This window comes from Siphateles boraxobius, unplaced genomic scaffold, assembly GCF_051911475.1.
Source record: "Siphateles boraxobius isolate OS27281-9 unplaced genomic scaffold, OSU_SipBor_1 130, whole genome shotgun sequence".
Lineage (NCBI taxonomy): Eukaryota > Metazoa > Chordata > Actinopteri > Cypriniformes > Leuciscidae > Siphateles > Siphateles boraxobius.
The window spans coordinates 8225756-8248496 of NW_027508734.1; the positions used below are offsets into that span (position 1 = coordinate 8225756).

A 22741-nucleotide genomic window follows, 5' to 3' on the forward strand; every position below is an offset into this window, starting at 1 on the left:
TGAGACACAAGTCATTTTAGATGGAGGACAAAGAGCCAGTTTCCTTCCAGATTGCAGAATCTTCCTTTTTTATTACTGATATTTTCCACCAATTTCTCAAGTAGTGACTATTTTGTTCTCTTGAACACATGGGATGGAAACGCTGCTTTATTCACAAATGTTTATTGCAATATTCCAAGTTAAATTCACAATGTTGGATGGAAACATAGCTAATGTTACTCTTTTTAGTATCATTTCAGCATTTACATATAAAAACTAAACTTATTAACTTATAACACAAATACAATCCTTTAGATGTTCATTAGATTTGTATATTCTACACATCCTATTCGTTCATTTCCATACTGTAATATGGAATATTAAAGCACTCCTGTGGCCGAAGAACACAATGTGAAAGACTCCACTTATCAATCAAGGATTGCAGTCTAGGTAAAGGAATATGGGCATGTGACTGACTGCTTAGAGACGACATGATTGGCTGATGGGAGCCAGAGCTTTAAAAGCCCAGTGGATGAGGAGAGACCACCCCTCCATTCTCCACCACCGCAGCAGAGATGGCACGTAGGTTATTGAAGGTCTGCTTGGATGTCCCTGACCGGAGGAACTTGATGTCCTGCGTGACTCGCTCGTGGGCCTAAAGAGAAGAAATCACGGATTAACGCTTAAAGATGGGACTAGGAGAACATCATTTAAAAAAAGTGACGAACACTGACCTCAGTACACCAGGTTTCACACAGCATCTTCTCATGCTGGGCAGAAGGGTGACCTTGGCCGAGAGACCTGGAGGCTCTGAGAAAGGAAAACGAGAAGACACACACACACAAACAAGCTTAAAATGCTGCATCAGTAGAGGTGTCACGATTCTCCAAATCCTCGATTCGATTACATTTTCGATTCTAAGGTCACGGTTCAATTCGAATCTCGATTTTTACTTTTTTTGTTTTTTAAGCACAGGCTGCTGTTGCTCCTAAAAAGCTGACATCAGTTCATCGCAATCTCACACATCTCTGTTATTATCAATGAAGCTGACTGCACAATGAATCTTTCATAATATATAGCCTACACTTTGTTTGTTATAATTAGTGGATTTGCCAGCTTTCAAAATTCAGCACTGAACAAAAAGTCAGTTTTGAGCGGTGAGGAGAGTCTATCTTAAAAGCTTCTGATTGGCCATTGCGTTCAAGAAATCAACACATGTCTGTGATTGGCTAAATCGCTCAACGATGCAAACTATAAACTCTGGCCTGTAAATCGTTTCTATTTTGTTTTAGTTGTTCTTGTTGCTTTTATGCAACAGATAAATAAAAATGTATTAGTTTTTTTACGTTTTATTCATAAATATTTATAGTTTCCGGGAGTCCCGCGAATCGTTTTATTCTCCCGCACACACAGAGTGAGTGCATTGCCGCCCGCGCTCGCACTCGGCCATCAAATCTAGTCCGGCGCCGCACTCTATTGCGTTGGGAGTGCACGTCAATAGATCAAGAGCGGGTCGGGCCAAGTTCGGGCTCAGGCATAGAATCTAAGTTAGAGGAATCACAGCCTTTCAACCATAGACTGTAAAAAAAGATGGACGACGCCCCTTCGTTCTCTTCCATTGGCGAGAAGTGAAGCCGTCATTGTCCCGATATGACGCTGATATCTTGGGACTTGAGTCTGCGCAGTTGCGATTTCGGGACCAGACATGCGCAGTAGTGAGCAGGAAGTAAAGCCGCAAAATCACCGTCCCGCCCTCACTCTCGCTGAATCAAGCGCAAGCACGCACCTCTGCTGCAGAACAACACATTATGTCGGTGTGAAATAATTAATTATAGAAATTTAGATATTCAATTTAAAGCTCCAATCTCCTCAGTCCTCCAAAGATCCCGAAAAAAAGTCCGTTGTTGCTTCAGTGACTACTTTGCTCAGAGAACCTGTCAATCACAGCTGTCAATCATGTACGTCACAGCGCCGTTTTTATAGCATCAAATAACTAACTAAAAACAAACTTATTTTAAAAACAAACACTTGAAATTACATCAGCGTGATGAAAACTACAGTAAATGACAGAAACTATCTTTGGAAAAAAGATATGTGCAGTGTAATTTAATTGTTTAGTTGGTCTCACGTCCCATTGAATAACATGGAGAGGCGGGGTTTATGACCTGTACTAGGACCGCTCACCGGGGGGCGATCGAGACGTTTTGGCTTCACTTTGCAGGTCTTGCCCGGCAGGCTTGCTTTCAACACGTGTGTTTATTTCCCCGCGCCGTGATGAGTCGTTCATTGCCTCTAGCTGTCACGCGACAAATGAACAAAAGACTCGGAAGGTCAAGTAATTATTAATATTCCCTGTAAATTATTTTTGACTGCATTATAATGATTTCTTAATTCAGAATATGATCAAGATTGCGTTGGTGGATGTGTTCGGGGAATTTACCTGTTAAAAGTATAGCATTTAAAGCCCCTGAAATGACTAGAAAAAAGATTAGTTAATTTTGATGAACGAGATTGAACAATAGAGCCAGTAAAACGATCCGAACTTTCCATCACGGCCGCGACATGGGGGCGTGGTAGCATCGACGATTCCATTTTTTATTTCGATTTTTAAGATTGTGAATTAATTTCGACTGATTTCGATTTAAAATTGAAATCGTGACACCCTTATGCATCAGTATCACTGATTGCCCTTTTATAAAGTCTTGATTTAGGTTTTTATGCTTGAATTATCAAATACATTTTTTCTTCTTCACATATTTGACATTGTTGCAGCACCTCTCTTCCCAGTCTGTCAGTAACGCTCTGTTTAGTTCCTGTCTCTATGAAGCCCCTTATACTGAAAAGTGCAGTGTGCTCTGATTGGCCGACTGGATCGGTGTATCGTGATTGTTCGACTGCTTCGAGCGTATTTCGGAAATGTCACGCCTCTTACCATAACCACGAGTTACAACACTGCTAACGCAACTCAACCAGGCCTCGTACCCTTTATTTTGTGTATGCCTTGGGCAGGTAACCTTTATTTTTTGGATTTGGTTTTAAACAACCCCCTTATCTCCGGTATGAGACATAGTAACAGTGATGCAAATTAATACTTTTATGTAACAACTGCAGTGTTGGGAAATGTACTTTTAAAAGTTATGTTACAGTATTGCGTTTCTCCTTAAAAAGTAACTCATTACGCTACTTGGTTACTTTTTATAGAAAGTAATGCATTACGTTACTTCTGTATTTCTATTTCCTGGTTATATAACCTACTGTACAACTCTTTTAATTTAAAGTTGAAAGTAATGCGTTCTGTTAATTTTGCCCCAGATTTACTAACGACTTGCTCCAGCGCCTCTTTTACTACTGTCAGAATTTACTAAAGACACGCAGTGAAAAAGTAGCGCTTAAAAGGCTATACAGGGTTATTTTTGCGGCTTAACTAAATGCATTTGTAGGAGTTTCTCTTTCACGCAAAATTTATGGGAGGAAAGCGCTTTTCTGGAATTGCGCTCACACTAATTTGCCGTTTAGTAAATCTGGCCCTTTGTCCGTTCCTGTGCATGCATGAGTGCGCATGTCAAAGTGACTACGTCACGGAGAAGGGAAAGAATTTTAACATTGCTTACCTGGACAAGACCACAACCATGGCGTACAGATCAATGGCACAGTCTGCAACTCGTTTCAGAACAAATTGTTCATCTGAAGAGACACACAGAATCCCTCAATCACTACGAGTAAAGCACAAGCTCATCTGGAAGCCCAACAGCTTTTTAGATGCAATGAGGACACAATGTAATGTGGGTAACACTTTACAATAAGGTTCATTAGTTAAGGTATTAACTAACATGAACTAACAATGAGCAATACATTTGTTAGTATTTATTAATCTTTGTTAATGTTAGTTGATAAAAATACAGCTGTTCATTGTTTGTTCATGTTAGTTCCGAGTGCATTAACTCATGTTAACAAATATAACCTTATAAAGTAAACAAATATAATCATTTTAATAACGTATTAGTAAATGTTGAAATCAATATTAACTAAGATTAATAAATGCTGTAGAAGTATTGTTCATTCTTAGTTCATGTTAACTAAGGTAGTTTATCTAATGAACCTTCTTGTAAAGTCTTAGCGTAAGTGTAAAAGAAGAGTGTAAAAGAAGAGAAGTTGAAATCAGGAAGAATGATCATGCACATTTTTTTCTATTGCATGCTGAAATAATCTTGCAGCACAATACAAAACACAGCGCTCACCGATGATTCTCTTTCCATGTTTCAGAAGAAGCTCTTCAATAACAGCTCCAAACTGCTCGATGGCTTGAACAGTCTTTGAGAGGGAGAAAACTGGTTTTAGGCCTGTGATCTACCTCTCATGTAAGATTTGGGATTCTGGCTGGTTTACTGACTGTTTCTTACTATAATTTCCGAGTAAACATCATTCCATCATCTCAGTACTATGACTTTGATATAATCTCACCAATTCTCCACTGTGGTTGAGCTCTGGATGAACCATTCCCTGCAGCGTCAGTCCTGTCCCCATGCCCGCCTTCCTGCCAGAGACAGAGATATAGACCAGGGTTTTATCAAGTCGATGCAAAGCGACTGTGATACAACACAAATGTCTTGCATGAGTGCGTTTAAGAGCTATGAAGGTCTAACCTCTTGGCTCTCTTTGTGATTTCACCCGCCAACATGCCAGCGTTACCGAAAGGGTTTTTCAGAGCTTTCTGCAAGCTCTTCAGCTGATTGCCTGCATTCTACCAAACAGGACACACATATGCAAATGCAATTCAAATACTGTGTTTGCATGAAATATGTTAACTGGCAAACACCAAGACCAATTTATAGCAGTGCCAGGTGTCAACAACCACACGTGCCGTGAGCTTTCAGGTGGTTTTTGCAGTACAGGAAGCCGTAAGACAGCCAGTTATGTTCTTAGCTGTGTTTTCTTTCCCCTTTTACCTGAAAGCCATTGAGCGCTACGAACAGTCGCAGGATGTCATTGGTACCCTCAAAGATTCGGAAGATTCGCAGGTCCCTCAATACCCTTTCCACACCAGCGTCCTGCATAAATAACATTATGCACAGCGGGTATGAGACTGTGTCAAAGTGCCACAAAAACAATTAATTTATTCAGGAACACTTTATTTAATATATTAATATATTTATATATTTAATATGCATATTTACAAGTAACTAACCCTAAACCAAACCCAAACCCTAGTACACGTACAACCCCAAATCAGAAAAAGTTGGGACATTTTGTAAAATGCATTAAAATCAAGAATCTGTGATTTGTTCATTCTATTTAAACTTTTTTTAACTGACAAAAGTACAAAGAAAAGTTTTCCAATGTTTTCACTAACCAACATAACTGTATTTTGTAAATATGAACAAATTTTGATTTTGATGGCTGCAACACACCCCCAAAAAAGTTGGGATAGAGACATGTTTACCACTGTGTCACATCACCTTTCCTTTTAATTACACTTTTTAATCAATTGGGAGTTGAGGATACTAATTGTTGGAGTTTTGCTAGTGGAATATTTGCCCAATCTTGTCTGATACAAAACAGCCGCTCAACAGTCTGTGGTCATCATTGCCTGATTCTCCTTTTCATGATGGCTCATACATTTTCCATAAGAGACATATCTGGACTGCAGTAAACAGGCAGGAACATCTCTTCTATGGTGCAGAGTGTCTAGAAACCACTCAGTTTTAGCATGTGCAGAATGAGGCCTGGCATTGTCTTGCTTCCCAGGAAAGATGTCATCTTGATGGAAGTTTATGTCCCTGTACAATCCAAATATATGCCTCCATGTCAATGGTACCTTCACAATAATGCAAGTTACCCATACCGTTTGCAATGATGCACTTCAATACCAGCACAGATGTTTGCTTTTGCACCTGTCGCTGGTGAAAGTCTGGTTGGTCCCTTTCGTCTTTGGGTCTGAGAACTCTGTGTCCATTTTTCAAAAACAAGCTGAAACATGGACTCATCTGACCACAGCACACATTCCCACTGTCTTCTAGACCATCTGAGATGAGCTCAGGCCCAGAGAACTCGCCGGCATCTCCACATAGAACTGATGTAAAGCTTTCTCCTTGCGTAACAGAGATTCAAGTGGCATTTTTTAATGCAGAGTCAGACTGTGTTCAGTGAAAACGGTTTTCCAAATTACTCCTGAGCACATGTGGCTGTATTTAACGGATTAGCATGATGGTATCTTGTGCAATGCCATCTGAGGGTTCAAAGGTCACCCACACATTCAACAGAGGTCTACTGCCTTACCCAACACAGACTGAGATTTCTCTGGATTCCCTGAATCTTGTGACAATATTATGTATGGAAGATGATGAAAGGCATAAATGCTTTGCAATCTTGCATTGAGAAATGTGATTTTTTTAATTGTTTGACAATTCTCTCATGATATTTGGCACAGAGTGATGAGCCATGACCCATCTTCGCTTAAAAAGACGGAGAAGCACTTTTATACCCAAACATGATACCCTCAACTACCAATTCACCTGCTCATTGTGGACTGTTTCAAAAGAGTTGGATAATCTAATTTGGATAATCTTTTCACTTTTATTTTGTCTCTGTCCCAACTTTTTTGGGGGTGTGTTGCAGCCATCAAAATCAAAATTTGTTCATATTTACAAAATACAATTATGTTGGTCAGTGAAAACATTGGAAAACTTTTCTTTGTACTTTTGTCAGTTAAAAAAAAGTTTAAATAGAATGAACAAATCACAGATTCTTGATTTTAATGTATTTTACAAAATGTCCCAACTTTTTTCTGATTTGGGGTTGTATTTAATTAATATTCCTATTACATTGTAACTACATCACCTTAAAATAAAGTAACAACTTATTCTTTCAGTTCATTCCTCTTTGGGAAATTACCCAATACATGAGAAAATCTTCATGATGGGACGTTGCTCACGCTGCAAGTTGCTAACCAATATTGTTATCATCAAAACTGTTTTTTGTTGCTTAATATATTGGAGGAAACCAAGATACATGTTTTATTTTCAGGATTGCATGATGATTAGAAAGTGTAATAGATAGTAATCTTTTGTAACATTTTAGATGTTTTTACCACTTTTAATCAGATTAATGCATCCTTGCTGAATAATTAAAAAAATGTTTGTTTTTTTCAAATCTTACCCCAACTTTTGAAAGGTAACCTTTCATGTTTCGACAAAAATAAGCAACTATTTTCAACATTGACAATAATCAGAAATGTTTCTTGAGATTCAAATCAGCAGATTAAAATGATTTCTGAAGGATCATGTGACACCGAAGACTGGAGTAATGATGCTGAACATTCAGCTTCGATCACAGGATTAATTACATTTTAATATATAAAAGTAAAATAGAAAACATCTTGGTTAAATATATAACCCTGGACGAGACACTGTGTCCTAGGATGCAGTGCGAGTTCCCATTCCAAAGGAAATGGTTCTTTGAAATTGTAATATCAAACACAAAAAAATCTGTAAATGTGTGTGTGTATTGATATGCACAAATAAAAATAAGTAGAGCAGAGAGATATGCGTTTCTGATCTGCCTGAACTGTAGCCCACAAAAGATTGATCAAAAGGAACTGATGAGACTCTTCTCTGGAAATGAGCTCGACTGCTTGATGTTGATCTGATGTTGATGCTGCATCTGCACATTTTTGCACACGCAAGATCTACAAGCTGGAAGAACTACTTCACATCGTGTGTAACATCCCAACTGACACGAGAAAACAAACACAGCCACCACACAGTCAATGTGCAGACGTGACCTACATTCAGCAAAGATCAGTCTAGGCTGTGTACGGTTTTGTGTTTTGTGCGACGTGAAAGGTTAGCGCAGCCGTGTCCTCCCCTCGCTAACCAATCGTGTTGTTGCAGAGGTCTTCCTTTGCAAGACACCTCCAGTTTTTCCACCGCCCCCGGGACACAACATTTAGGCCTCAAGGAGGGTGATTGCCCACAGAGTAGGTGGTTTCTGAATCTTTACACTTTGAGTCACAATGCAGACTCTATTATGTTGCAACTCTATTGCGCCAAAATTAGACTTCTACCCTGACAGAGTCGGGTTTCTGAAAAAGCTGACACAAACATCTTTGAACGAAACCGCTAATATTTCTATCTTAACTGATCCACAATATACCTAGATCTAAATCTGTATACGATCGTTATATAATTTACATATTGTCTAGCCCTAAAACTTTGTTAAAGCATTACAGACAACAGTGTGACTTTCTGAAAAAATTAATGCACTCACAATATACACACACACTGACCTTCATGAATCCCATTCCACCCATAACCTGAATGCATTCATCCGTCACCAACCAAGCTGCTTCCTAGAGGAAAAAAATGATGGTGATTGGTGATTGTGCACTTATTCTTTAATCATCAAATCAGGTATTTGATCCTAGAAATTCACAGAATTTGAACGTGGGCTGAAATAAATACCAAAAACTAGTACAACTGGGTTGAACACTTACGGAGGCAAAGATTTTACTAATGGCCGCTTCAATCTGGAACTCTGTGGCTCCGCTGTCCATGTTCCCACTAACCATGTAAGCCATAGACTAAATCAATGGAGAAAAGATAAAAGGAGGGGGGGACAAGGAAAACACTATTGAATTCTTCAGAATAAACAAACAAACTGCTTAATGTAATGGAAAACAAACATGAAAAGGCAACAGATGGGAAAAACCAAAGTATTTTTAGACTCGGTCCACGTGACCCTCGAAAATCACAAATTAGGGGGAAGCTTTTCACTTCCCTTAAGTCACATGGAAGACAGACATTTTTGGACTGAGTTCTGCAAGTGTACAAAGCTAAAGTGCTGATACCTGCAAAGTCCATAAAGAGGATGTTTAGCATTTACCATGTTTACCATGACGACTCGTTTCAGCAGTTCAGGGTCGATTATTTTTTAGGATATAAATAGATATCAGAAAGTGCTCAGATTTCCTTGTTCCCTGTTGGGAAAGTCGAGGCAAAGCAGTAGAGAAGCTCACCTCTGTCACATAATGAAGCATGGCCATTCTGGCCATCTTTTCCTGAATGGCACCATAGTTGTGAATCTTGTTGCCAAACTGAGTCCGGTTAGCAGCATGGTCGACCTGGGTGAGAGAAAAAAGGGGAAATATAGAGACTGTGTTTGGCTAACTGGTGAACTCATCAAAATAAAGTGGTACGGTAGGGAAATAACAGCATGGAAATAACAGCATGGAAATTAAGATTTCACTGAAACAGTATGTGCAAAAAATGCTCATATATATGCTGGAGTTATTGAGGGAAGTACATCTAAATGCATTGAAGGTGCGAAAACGTGATTTTACAAATATACATGAAAAGAACATCAAGTAACATTAGAATGCAGTTTTCAGTCCTGTACTGCGGTGAGTCTTGCTTTGTTGAATATGACCTAAAAAACAAAGTAACTGAAGGCTCACAGGGTGAGTGTAATGCAGTGGATAAGGACTACGCTTGGTTTCCGCTTTCAAAAGTTCCTGGTCTGAGACGGATACACAAAAACAGACAAACACAAATGCCTGTGGTAAGAGAAAAAAACAGGGCTGTTGAGAAATCTACCCCTCCCTCAACGAGAAAACTGCTGTAGCCCACAATCAGCAACAGCAAGTTTCATAAGAACATATTGCTATAGCCTAATTGTACCAGCATCCTGTTCTAGTATATATTGATTTATATATTAAATACAGGAATGACTAAATTTGAGAATTGCTTTGGATTGAGCAGAAGTTTCATTTGCATTTCTGCATTTGGCAAATGCTTTTAAAACCATTTTTTTATTAGTTGCACGGGAACTTTCACAAATCAGCTTGAGCCAACTGTGATGAGCAGCGCGAGAAAAATAAGTAAAAAAAAAAAAAAATTCAAAGCCAACACCCTCAGATGCCGCTCAGCACGAGGACAGGGCAATGCATAAAGAGGAATTTCCCTGCATATTAAGTAGAGGAAGTGAGGATGAAAGGGGTGTCGGCAGATGGGGGGATGTGGCCTAACATTGGCGCTCACAAAATAGCACGCTAGACACACTGGGTAAGAGAAGAGGAAACGAAAAAGAAAGCAAGAAAAACTCCGTTCAGCATTACATGCCAACAGCTCACAAACAGAGCACGCATCTGATAACGTGCACTTGAGCACACATATACGCACCGCTTTGGCGATGACACCCTTCATGGTGCCAGAGAGGGCGGCAGCCATCCCGAAGCGCCCGTTGTTGAGGATGTTCATGGCCACTTTAAATCCGCCTCCAACTTCTCCCAGAACACAGTCCGCAGGGACACGCACGTTCTCAAAATACACCTCTGCCGTGTTGGACGCTTTGATACCCATCTTTTTCTCAGGAGGACCGCTGAGAGAGAGAGAGAAAGAGATGATTAAGGTCATGATTAAGTTGAGAAAGATCAACAGATAAAAAGAAAAGAGGATGATGATTATGAGAGAAAGGGACAACGTTCAACGAGAATGTCAAAACGAAACTCGACTTATTAGAAAGATGATTAGAGGCACGTGTTAGGGTTGGAAAAAAGCACTAACTGTGTGATTCCTCCAAAGCTCCTCTCCACAATGAACGCAGTGATTTTGTCCTTCATCTCTCCAGTCTTCTCGTCCTTCACAGGAGTCTTCGCAAACACTGTGAAGATCTCAGCAATGCCTCCATTACTAGGAACAGAAGAGGTTTAATAGAACCTGCTTATTATTAAAGGGATAGTTCACCCCAAAATGAAATTTCTGTCAGTATTTACTCACCCTCATGTTGTTCCAACCCCGTAAGACCTTCGTTCATCTTCGCAACACGAATTAAGATATTTTTGATGAAATCTGAGAGCTGGATCACTCCTCCATACTAGTCCATAGGCTTCTTAAGGGATTGAAACTTGTTCCCCGAAAAGTTATTAAAGACATTGTTAAAATAGTCCAAGTGACTACAGTGGCTCAATCTTAAGTTTATCAAACGACGAGAATACTTTGTGCGGAAAAAAAACAAAAATGACGATAACTTTATAACTATTTCATCTATTAATTTCCTTCTCTGTGGGCCTCGAGTCAGTTCACTAGTGTAATGGCGTAAGCTTCTGTACGTCACACGCATCACACACATGACCAGCGTTGGCCAATAGTGAGCCTACGTGTGACGTACAACACAGAAGCGCTGCGCTTTTACATTACGTGAACTGATGCGAGGCCCACAGAGAAGGACATGAATAGTTGAAATAAAGTCGTTATTTTTGCGCACAAAAAGTATTCTCGTCTCTCGATAAACTTAAGATTGAGCCACTGTAGTCACTGGGACTATTTTAACGATGTCTTTAATAACTTTTCGGGTCTGACAAGTGTCAATCCCCTAAGAAGCCTATGGAGGAGTGATCCAGCTCTCAGATTTAATCAGAAATATCTTAATTCGTATTCCGAAGATGAACGAAGGTCTTACGGGGTTGGAACAACATGAGGGTGAGTAAATACTGACAGAAATTTCATTTTTGGGTGAACTATCCCTTTAACAATCTAATATACTCGTGCATTCATCATTTTTCAGGCCTTAGTGCATTGAAAGATACAAGGGCTGCTCGATTCTGGCAAAAATCTAAATCATTCATATTATTTACCACGATTATTGGTGGGCGATATGATCAAAGTCTTTGTTCACGATATGAGTAATTTAAAATATAAGTGAATTTTCACAATTATCGTTAATTCAGCAAAAACTGATTTAAACTTCTATAGAGATGAAGGGGAGATGACAGCAAATATCATTTTTGTATTCCCATTTCCAATAGCAAAAGGAACGAAAACCCATGATAGCATTTCCACGACTGTCCAAAAAGAGGAAATAAATAATATAGGGAGTTTGAGGACATTGGTCCAAAGAGAGAAAGATGTCAAATTTGCCGTCACTCCGTCAGTCGTTGTATTAGAAACAGAGTTGCAGAAATGTTCAATCATTTTTTGTAATTTACTGCCAAAGTAATATAACCAATAGTTATTTTATACTTTTTTTAAAAATAAGAGAAACGCTACTAGATACACACTAGACAGTCTGTGAAAAGGGTCCATTGTATAAAAGTGCACATTCTAAGCCTCAAATATAATATATGCATATAGTATAATTTTAATGTTAATTTAATGTTAATTTATCTGACCATAGATGGCACAAAGTCTCATCTCAACACATTTACTGAATTTATAATGGTGTCCATTCATCTGAATATCAACATTTGTCAAATGTATTCAGTCCAAACAGTTAAGATTAACCTATATAGTTTGGTTAACATTGTGTTATGATAAATATAATTTTTTTTGTCTCTTTGAGGACACAATGATGGAGTAAAAAAAAAGAGGGCCTCAAATGGCATGTTGTTACTAGTATTATTCTTATTGTAATTCATGGGGTTATTATTTAATAAGATAACAGACTGACAATCTGCACTTTTAATTACAACCTGTAGGGCTAATTGAGTGAAATCATTCAGTTAAATTAAGTTTAGAATATGGGTAATTAAAAATTATATGATTTATATACATACAGGGATATGAATTTCTACACGGGTTTTTGGATGAATCTCTTTTACTGGATGTTGCTTCATCTACTCAACTAAATTTTCTAATCACAATTTTAAATTGATTGATTTACTATTTTATATTATTGACACTTGAAAACAACTGAACTTTAACGTCTTCTAGCTCTGGTTGAAGTTAATGTATTACTAATTTTTTCTACTGTTTTTTCAAAATGCGTTAATGCATTTTCCATTTTTTTTCTATTCTATTTTCTTTCTTTTTTTCTCACAAAAATTACTTTGAGATCAACCAATAATTGACCCTCTATTGAAGACCCCTGCAATATAATATAACAATTTAGGACGAGCGTGGAAATGTTCGTTAAAGGGTTAGTTCACCCAAAAATGAAAATTATGTCATTAATGACTCACCCTCATGTCGTTCCAAGCCCGTAAGACCTCCGTTCATCTTCAGAACACAGTTTAAGATATTTTAGATTCAGTCCGAGAGCTTTTTGTCCCTCCATTGAAAATCTATGTACGGTATACTGTCCTTGTCCAGAAAGGCAATAAAGACATCATCAAAGTAGTCCATGTGACCTCAGCGGGTTAGTTAGAATTTTTTGAAGCATCGAAAATACATTTTGTTCCAAAAATAACAAAAACGACGACTTTATTCAGCATTGTATTCTCTTCCGGTTCTGTTGTCAATCCGCGTTCACGAGGCCAGTGACGCTGCTGACGTAAGACGCTGCTGACGTGTATCTGGTGCGTCCGTGTATTCGGGTTCAAATAAATATGTCTGGTTAAAAAAAAACGCAAGTCTTCCCCTGTGTCGAAATCCTAGACATGTTTGCAAAGATTGTTTTTTTTACAGCGTGCGTCTCCCTCAGACTGTAAACGAAGCTCGGGCGCACCAGACACACGTCAGCTCGTCTTACGTCAGCGGACTCGTGAAAGCGGATTGACAACAGAACCGAAGAGAATACAATGCTGAATAAAGTCGTCGTTTTTGTTATTTTTGGAACAAAATGTATTTTCGATGCTTCAAAAAATTCTAACTAACCCGCTGAGGTCACGTGGACTACTTTGATGATGTCTTTATTTTCTTTCTGGACAAGGACAGTATACCATACATAGATTTTCAATGGAGGGACAAAAAGCTCTCGGACTGAATCTAAAATATCTTAAACTGTGTTCTGAAGATGAACGGAGGTCTTAGGGCTTGGAACGACATGAGGGTGAGTCATTAATGACATAATTTTCATTTTTGGGTGAACTAACCCTTTAAATACAGTAAGGGGTTTAGAAAATCCCTCTAGCCCCAAGTATGAGCAATAAAAACCGTAAGCCTTGCTAAGCTCCAGTAATTATAACAGTTATTCACACGACTAAACTTTGCATTTTAGTATATGAGTAACTCTGTAAACGTTCTTGGGGTGTTCCTAGACTTCAATGAGCAACACACATGAAAGATACAGATATTCTTAATACCGAAATTGCATTGTCATACCAAGATAAGAAACCCCCAACAAGCACACAAACAGCCCAGTGACAAGAAACACTGCAATGAATGACTGTACAACTGGCAGAGGACATAATAGTAAGGTGACATCAACCAACCGTTTTTAACTGGACTAGACCAGCCAGTGATATGTACAGTGGTGATGCCCCCTAGTGGCCACAAAAGAGGTGCGACTATCTCTATCTGAGATATCCGTGTCCACATCATGCCTGTTGCCATTTGTATTTGTTAATGATAAGACCACACACACACACCTGATCCAGATCTTGCTTCCATTCATGGTGTAGTACTGGCCGCAGGGGGAGCGAACTGCAGTGGTTTTAATGGAGGCCGCATCAGAACCGCTCGCTGGTTCAGTGAGACAGAAGGCAGCGATGTTCTCTCCTACCAGAAACACACAGCACAGTGTTAACATTCAACAACTATAGACAATATTTAGATTAGTGGTCGCCATTTAGTCTTACATTTTTAGATAATAGTCAGTTTCTAAAAACAAAACTGACAGTGAACTAAGACTAAAGACAATAGACCCGAATAGAAATATTTTAAACATTTGTAAATGCAGAGATGCGGAAAAAAAAAGAAGAAAATGTGATGTCTGGAGAGAATATTTGTTTTTAAATCGAAAAAAAAAAAAAAAAAAAATCTACTAGTTCGATTAAACCATCAAAATTTTAGGAAAATTTTTCATATTTTTTAAATATTTTTAAATATGAGGCAAGAACAAAATACTAAACTTGGTTAAGTTTTTTATTTGACAAAATTATTTGGCAAAAAAGGCAAACTACAGATACAGGTTTTATAAAAGAATTGCTTTGGAAATACAACAACAAAAAAACAAAAACAAGAAAAAGCATACATTTTGACTACTACATAATCAGTTATGAATATTTAGTTTTTGAACGATTCTCTTGACTGAATGTAACAATGTAATGATACAAATGTTAATTGAGGAAGTTACTTTCAAAAGGATTTTCTCTATTTTGATCACTTCCGTAGACATCAGCGTTTATATCCAAACTATTCAATTTTATCCCAGTACTTATCTGATCATATGAATATTTGTGACAGAAATCTTTTCACGATTAATCGTGCAGCTCCAATCATGCTAAGTTAAAGTCACCACTACTACTTCGCAGCAGTGTTGTGTGTGCTCTTTGCACAATACTAAATCTCACTCACCAGTGGCCAGCTTTGGAAGGTACTTCTCTTTCTGCTGGGGGTTACCAAACAGCAGGATGCCCTTGAAGCCAATGGACTGATGGGCGCCAAGAGTGATGCCCACACCCAGATCATGCATCCCAACAATCTCCACCAGCCTGGCGTACTGCAAACAGAGCAGGCACATGCAGCAAATTCATGTGTATCTCTGGGCTTCTGCTAGTTTATGGATCTGTGATCTTACCTGTGTGTTGGTGAGGCCAACGCCACCAAGATCTGCGGGCACCTGAAGACCGAAAGCTCCCATCTCCTTCAGGCCTTGCATTGTGTGTTCCTCCACCATCTCCAGAGCATCATTCTTCATGGGGTCATTCACCTCCTGGAAACCCACAACGGCACATTGCAAAGAAGGTGAGAAGACTCTACCCATGCCGACTGCCTGTGTATTTACACTAAAATCACAGTTCCCGGTATAGTATTCTCCCATAGCAAACTGTTTCTATTTTTTTTTTTAACTGTCTATCACAACTAATGATATTATAATGCTGTATGCGTGTGTGTGTGTGTGTATATAGTGTATAAAATGTAATTTATTCCTTTGATCAAAGCTGAATTTTCAGCATCATTACATTTGCTGTTCAGGAGACTTTTATTTTTATCAATTAGAGCTGCATGATTCTGGACAAATTGAGAATCAAGATTTAAACGTTTCAAACAGAGTTCACGATTCTGAACAGACAACTAAAGAAAATAACAATTTACTAGAGGTTCTGACTAAATGTTAAGGATGCAGTCCATTGAAATGTTTAATTAATTTGAATGATATTTACAAAAATTGGTTTGAATGAATGATTCAATGACTCACTCATAAATACTTTGCTCGTTTCATTACTGGATGGAAGGTGAAATTTATCAATATTGCCTTGCTTCATCAAGATTTATTTTGTGCTTAATTTTGTCACTCATTGTTTGAGTTTTCAATGCTATGCGTTATCAAATATTTAAGGAAATCAGTCTATAAAACATAATGACTCCCTGACGAAAGGCTTGTATGCCGAAACACGTCGGAGTGTTTTTTTTAAAAGGTTTAAGATTACCAAGCCATAACATAAAGGCTTTTTAATCTTTCTAAAGAGAGTGCCTTGGAGTCTCCTGAATTTGTGTCACATAAAAAACAAAATGATTGTAAAGCAGAAATGTAGGTGAATTAAACTTACTTCAAAAAACTTACTGCACGGCCCAACCAACTCATTGAGGAACTGCGACTGCTCCTCATTGAGCACTACAAGGGTGAATGAAAAAAGATTCAGGGCAAAAATAACAGTAAAACACACTGAAGTGTGAGTATAATGAATAACAGTACAACAAAGCCTAAAAGCAATGCTAAAAACAATAATCAGTTTAATTCAATTTTGGCAAATATAACATCCAGTGGCGATATCAAAGCAACCGTTCTAAAATATCTTTTGTTGCAGGAAAAGAAAACTTGGGAGTCACCTGAGGGGAAGGGGAACACCTGAGAAGTGCTGATTTGCCCTTTAAACATGTTAACAGCAAAAGATTTGGACTCCTGAGGGGGAAAAAAAGAGTTATGAGACTCTCATGATAAAATAACACTACCTCTGTATTCTATGTAAGAATGTGGCATCACATTTGTCTTATAACTCTTCTGAAAATATCTCAAGACAATAAAAAGTAGCATTTGTGGGTATCATAAGTCTGACTGTCAAATCAATGCAAAGAGTAAAATGCACAATGTGTCTAAATCCAGCACACACTGCACGACTTCTGAAGTCGTCGGATCGCTGTTTTTCTCACACTACACGACTGTCTGGGCCTGAGGTGCCGTTTAGTTGCTGTTGTGTGTACATTACAGGACAGATCGTCGACGGGGTGGGGGGGGTCACACATCACACAACATTTCAATAGGAAGGAAGAATCGCAGACACCTGTCAGGTCTACAAACTACGGCTGTGTCCCAAATCGCCCCCTATACCCTAAATAGGGCACTATTTGAATAGACAGCCATTTGTAGTGGTGTCCAAAACCATAGTGGACGTTATCGAGTGCACTCATTCAATCCCACAACGCACCGCAATAACGAGTGTACAACCGCTGTACGCTAAACGTCTAGAGAATACCAATGATGCACTGTGAGAGTCGCGCGCCGAATGAATTCCTGAAGATGGTGAAGTATAACTTCCTTTTTACTTGATTATTAAAATGTTCAGCTAAGTAAATGTTTTCATTACTACTGGAGTTGCCAGTTTTATAAGTTTCAAATGATTAATAAATAGCAAGCACAAACTATGCAAAAGTGGCAGAGCTTCTGGCGCACTCAGTGTCCGAATTCACGTTCCCGTTTTCCTTCGCTCCACAAAGTGGTGTATATTAGTGGAGCAATGTAGGGAATAGTGAATGAGGGTATAGGGGACGATTTCAAACACAGCGTAGATTTCACAACCACACGCGAGAATTGATACAGGAAACAACGTAAGATGAGACTGGATTTATTCCTGTTAATATGATGCATGCAAGATGCTTGTGATCCAAGTTGCCTCTGCGCTGATTTGCAGAAAAAAGTAAAAAATAACAGTCTGAACATGCCTACTTCCATACTATTTAGTACGCGAAAAAACAGTATGTGAGTCGAGTAGTATGTCCGAATTAACAGTATTTATAAAACAGTAGGCGAAAAGTCCCCGGATGACCTACTACTTCCGGTGAGGTTCTGAAGTGTGCATATGATGGACACTTTACTATCCCATGAGGCCACAGGAGAGGATTTATGAATGGAGGTGAAGTGACACAACTGACACCGTAGGTCACATGACAATGGCGAATGTAGTATGTAGAAATTTCATTCATACTAGCCATATTCACACTAAATTCATCACTCATACTTTTTTAATGGTTGCAAACCAAACGTAGTAACTACTACTTTACAGTATGCGATTTCCTTATGACTTTCCCTTGCCTTCTATCTTGGTCTCTTATTAGTAAGGTCGACGACAATGTAATTATCAATTAAAACACATTTCACACTGCACGACTGAGATCAAACACAATACGCGACTGTCACTCACGTGAACGAGCACTGATCCGCTTCCGAATTCAGGTATTTGTCCGCAATTTCCACAGAACTGTCGGTGAGTGAAAATCAGGGCTAAAATGGTGCAGTGTGTGCATAACACTCACGTACCACATTAAGAGCCGTCTTCTCAACCTTCTCAGCTGTCGTGGCGGCGTCCCTGCCGACTACATTCTTGTCCAGAACAGCCTCGGTTAAAAAAAACAAGAGCAAGTTATCGGTTTGTTTATATGCACGTAAGAAAATTGCACAGAAATCTACAGTATTACATTTTGTCAGTATTGAACAACCAATAGGCTAATCTTATTATGCCTTATTTCATCGGTTTAAATTAAAGTAATTCTAAAATAATTAACTAGATAAATGAGGACGAGTTCACATTTGCATGTGGTACGGTCAGGGCTTCCTAAGCTCTTCTGATGAAAACCCTCTTCAATTTAAAAGGATAGTTCACCCAAAAATGTATATTCTGTCATAATTTACTCACCCTCATGTTGTTTCAACCCTGAATGAGTTACTTTCTTCTAATTAACACAAAAGAAGATTGACTTCCATAGTAGGAAAAAAATCCCATGTTAGTCAATGGCTTCGGTAACTGTCTAGTAACCAACATTCTTTAAAATATCTTCTTTTGTGTGTATAAACAGAAGAAAGACACTCATACAGGTTTGGAAACAACATAAGGGCGAGTAAATGATGACAAAATGTTCATTTTGGGGTGAACTGTCCCTTTAAGAGGGTTCAAGGACAATATGACAAAGTGGCATGTAAAGATTTCCATGGCTTGACATTGTTACGAAAAAAGGCTGCCAAGTAGAGCAAAGAGCAAAGACAGGCATCACATAACCTTCCCTCACACACAAACAAACAAATAACGTCCTCATACACAACATACAAACCAGCATGATACTGAATCAATCATAACATTTAATATTTTCACTACCGTCTCTATACATTTATTAAGTCACACTGTTTTCAGATTTGGTGTAGGTCAAACACAATATTTACATAACATGTAAGACCGCATGGCAAAAGCTCCAGCGTGTCATGTGAACTGGACGTGAACTTTACTCCAGATTTATATTAATGGGTGTCTGAGGACAAGCACCTGTCTTTTTTCCAAGGCACCTGACCAGATTGACTACAGCATGATCTGCTCTGGTCTCAAAGTACTTAAACTGTCTCTGTGACATAACCTAGGTTTGAAAAAACAGTTATGAACACATTATAGAGATGTAGCGATTGGTCTCACCTCTGCAGCTTGGCTTGAATAAAGACGAGAATTCTGCGCTGCCACGAGAGCCCCAGTTTGGCGCTGCACTCTGATGAAGGAGAGAAACTCATAAATAATCATATTATAATAGTAATATAAAATGTTTCTCTCACAGTATGTCATATATTGTTATTACCTCTTCAGCATGTTTCTCAATACACACATACATAATATATGCATACAAAAAATATATATACAAAAAAAAAAATATATATATATATATATATCTAAGCTCCCCCCCCTCCCTCTCTCTCTCTCTCTCTCTCTCTCTCTATATATATATATATATATATATATATATATATATATATAAAAGTTATAAAATACTTACTTAAAATACTTGTACATGAAATATACACATATATTTTTGTATACAATTTACAAATATATTGAATATACAAATGTATAAAATACTTGTACATGAATGAAGCACATAAATTGATTTCTAGATTAAAAGTTTTTGTTTCTATTTTACTTTCAATTTGTTTTAGTTGCAGTTACAGTAAACTAAGCTAAATTACATAATTTGTCTATATGGGGAGGTCTATATTTTTTTTTTACAAATACTTCCCGGAATACTTGATTTTGATTGGTCAGTGGCGTCATTCTCAGGTAAAATTGGCCGATTTCCTACATAATTATGTTAGCTCTATGTCTAAAAGGTGAGTTTAAAAGGATTTCAAGTAAACAAAAGTATCACAAGCAAGAAAAACTATTTTCAATTTAATCTCTGTTCAACCAAGTTAGTTTCTGTTAATCCGATTTTTTTTTTATCTTTGGTTAACGATTTTATTCTAGATAATAACCTTGCTCTGAATTAGAAAACAGTCTCACCCTGTAAACGCTGGCTGTAGACGGAGGACCGAGCTGCAGATCGCAGGACTTTGAGTTACTTTACGCAACAACATGATGATGAGGATGAAGACCGGGCCGAAATGCTTCGATTTCTTGCTAAACGTTGTTTATCTCCCGTGAAGCGGAAGTGTCAAACAGTTTTTGTTGTTGTTTTGGAAGTGTCGAACTTGCCTACGGATCGAAGACAAAATAAAAATAGTAATTAAATGCCGATAAACAACGGGAGAACAATGTCCGGGCTAACGTTAGAGGTAAATCTGTTATGTAGCCTACTGAGAGCGTCCAATGCAGGAGAACCGGTTTTATTTCGCCCTTGACCGCAGATCAGAGGCCCTCCTCCTGACGCGACGCGACGCGACACTTCAAATGACGTGTGAAATAGCTCGCAAAATAAGAAAACCAGTCAAACGACGAGGTTCCCTGATTCACTGCACAGCGCACTGACTACCGGAAGTGCACATTCTTTTCTTTAGTCATGTAACACTGATCTCAGATCAGCTTGTATAGACGCTTTGTGGGAGGTGCTACAATGCGGCAGAAGTTTCCTTTATGTAACAGTGAAACGACGAGACGGATAGCATACAAACAAAACTATATATGTATATATTATATATGTTTCTTTACAAGAAGAGGATTATTTTATATGAATACTTGAGATGCAAAAGCCTTTAAGTTTGTCTAAAGTTTTTGTTTCATATTAACATTTTTTATCAGGCTCCTAGGTTTCTACCCAAGTACCGGCATTTTGAATGGGCTGAGGCTGGGATTTAGTGAGTTTGAACTTTTGAAGTGAAAATATTGAGCGTATACTACTAGGCTATGTGAGATACGAGAGCATTCACTCAATATTATCTCATTTTTGACAGAGGTGGCTTTTAGAGCTTTTTTTGGCTTTTGCATTGGAGGTCTTCATATACATACCCTACACACACACACACACACACACACACACGTATATATTATATACTATATATATTATAAGACATAATGTCATAATGATAATTTAGAAAATGAAATAAAACGAAATGAAATATAAATTCATTGTATCAATAATAATTCACATCATTGATATTTTATAATTGATTATTTAAAGACAATTCTTCTGAAGAGCGTTTGTTGTTGATTTGTTTAATGCAATGAAACTGTCCAATGCGATTCACTCATCCAACATCAATAAGTTTATAGTAGGGGCTATGTCAGTCTTCTTACTCAAGTGAATATTTCTTAGGGTAGCCTACATAATTTTCTGTAGGCCTATATACACGTACTTATACGGTCTTAATTAAAAGGGGGACGATTGAAAATTTCCACGGTTGAACACAATGACCCAAAAGCAAGACAGAAACATATCAACCCACTGTCTTGACCCACAAATATTGTAATTTATAAATGTATAATGTCTTACCTGTCAGGGAAAATTATGTATGAATAAAAATCTAAATTTCGAGCTAATTCACTCTTAATTTCAACAACCTGAGGGGATTCTAACTATATATGTGTATATATAACATTGATACAATAGTGATCAGGGCCAAGGGAGATTCGCTTCCTCTAAGGCCATGTTTACACCTGGTATTAGGATGACGAGGGAGACACATTCCCGTTTACACCTGGTGTTTTAATCCGTCTCTTTTATCCACTTTCAACCACTTCTGTCCTGATTTCTTTGAGAAGAGGGTATATAGGCGGTATGTATGGCCTTTTACAGATCTTTTGATCTAACGGACAAAATAAGCTCATGCAATTGACACATGAACGCGCCTCGAGACGACGGAAAAACACACGGAGAGCAGCAGCTTTAGTTTCTGCTCTGACAGCCGTAAGATCAACCGAACGCTGTGAGTGTGTGTTAGAAATCAGGAATGATGAGAGAACATTGTGCTTGGTACATTTGTCTTCTTAAAACCATACTTTGGTCTTCAGTCGACAAAGTTAAATCCCTTCTGGCCAGCGCTTCTGATAATGTTACGCATTAGGTCAGTAGTAGAGAAGACGATCTTTTGTGGCTGTTCGATTACACTCGACCACATGAGTGTTTACACTATGAAAGCAATCCGGCTGAATGTGTTTTCGACTACCTCTGGAAGTAGTTGAAAGTGGACACGCTCAAAACGTTTTAGACCCGGTTAGCGTCGTCCACTTGTGATCCGATTGACAAAACACATCATAATACCAGGTGTAAACAGGGCCTAACTCACCCCTGGTAGTAATATACTGTACATATAAACATGATTTCCTGTGTTATACAGTAGTACCTAAGACAAAGATTGTCACTAAAACACAAAGATGTGACATTATCATCAAACACTTGACAATTCTTAGAGAATAACGGACTAG

General features: G+C 38.2%; 1 protein-coding gene across 1 annotated transcript; it reads right to left on the reverse strand.

Moving 5' to 3' along the window:
* Window positions 1-39: 39 nt before the first annotated feature.
* Window positions 40-20885, reverse strand: acadvl (acyl-CoA dehydrogenase very long chain). Its single transcript, XM_077227696.1, has 21 exons — window positions 20678-20885; window positions 20384-20575; window positions 19529-19598; window positions 18388-18465; window positions 16683-16755; window positions 16403-16467; window positions 15430-15564; window positions 15207-15351; window positions 14279-14408; window positions 10539-10664; window positions 10155-10353; window positions 8993-9097; window positions 8471-8557; window positions 8264-8326; window positions 4926-5027; window positions 4623-4720; window positions 4441-4513; window positions 4218-4290; window positions 3591-3663; window positions 714-789; window positions 40-634 (listed from the first exon to the last, which is right to left on the reverse strand). Exons 2-21 carry the CDS (start codon window positions 20455-20457, stop codon window positions 497-499), a joined length of 1983 nt encoding a protein of 660 aa, XP_077083811.1. The 5' UTR covers window positions 20458-20575; window positions 20678-20885; the 3' UTR covers window positions 40-496.
* Window positions 20886-22741: the final 1856 nt, after the last annotated feature.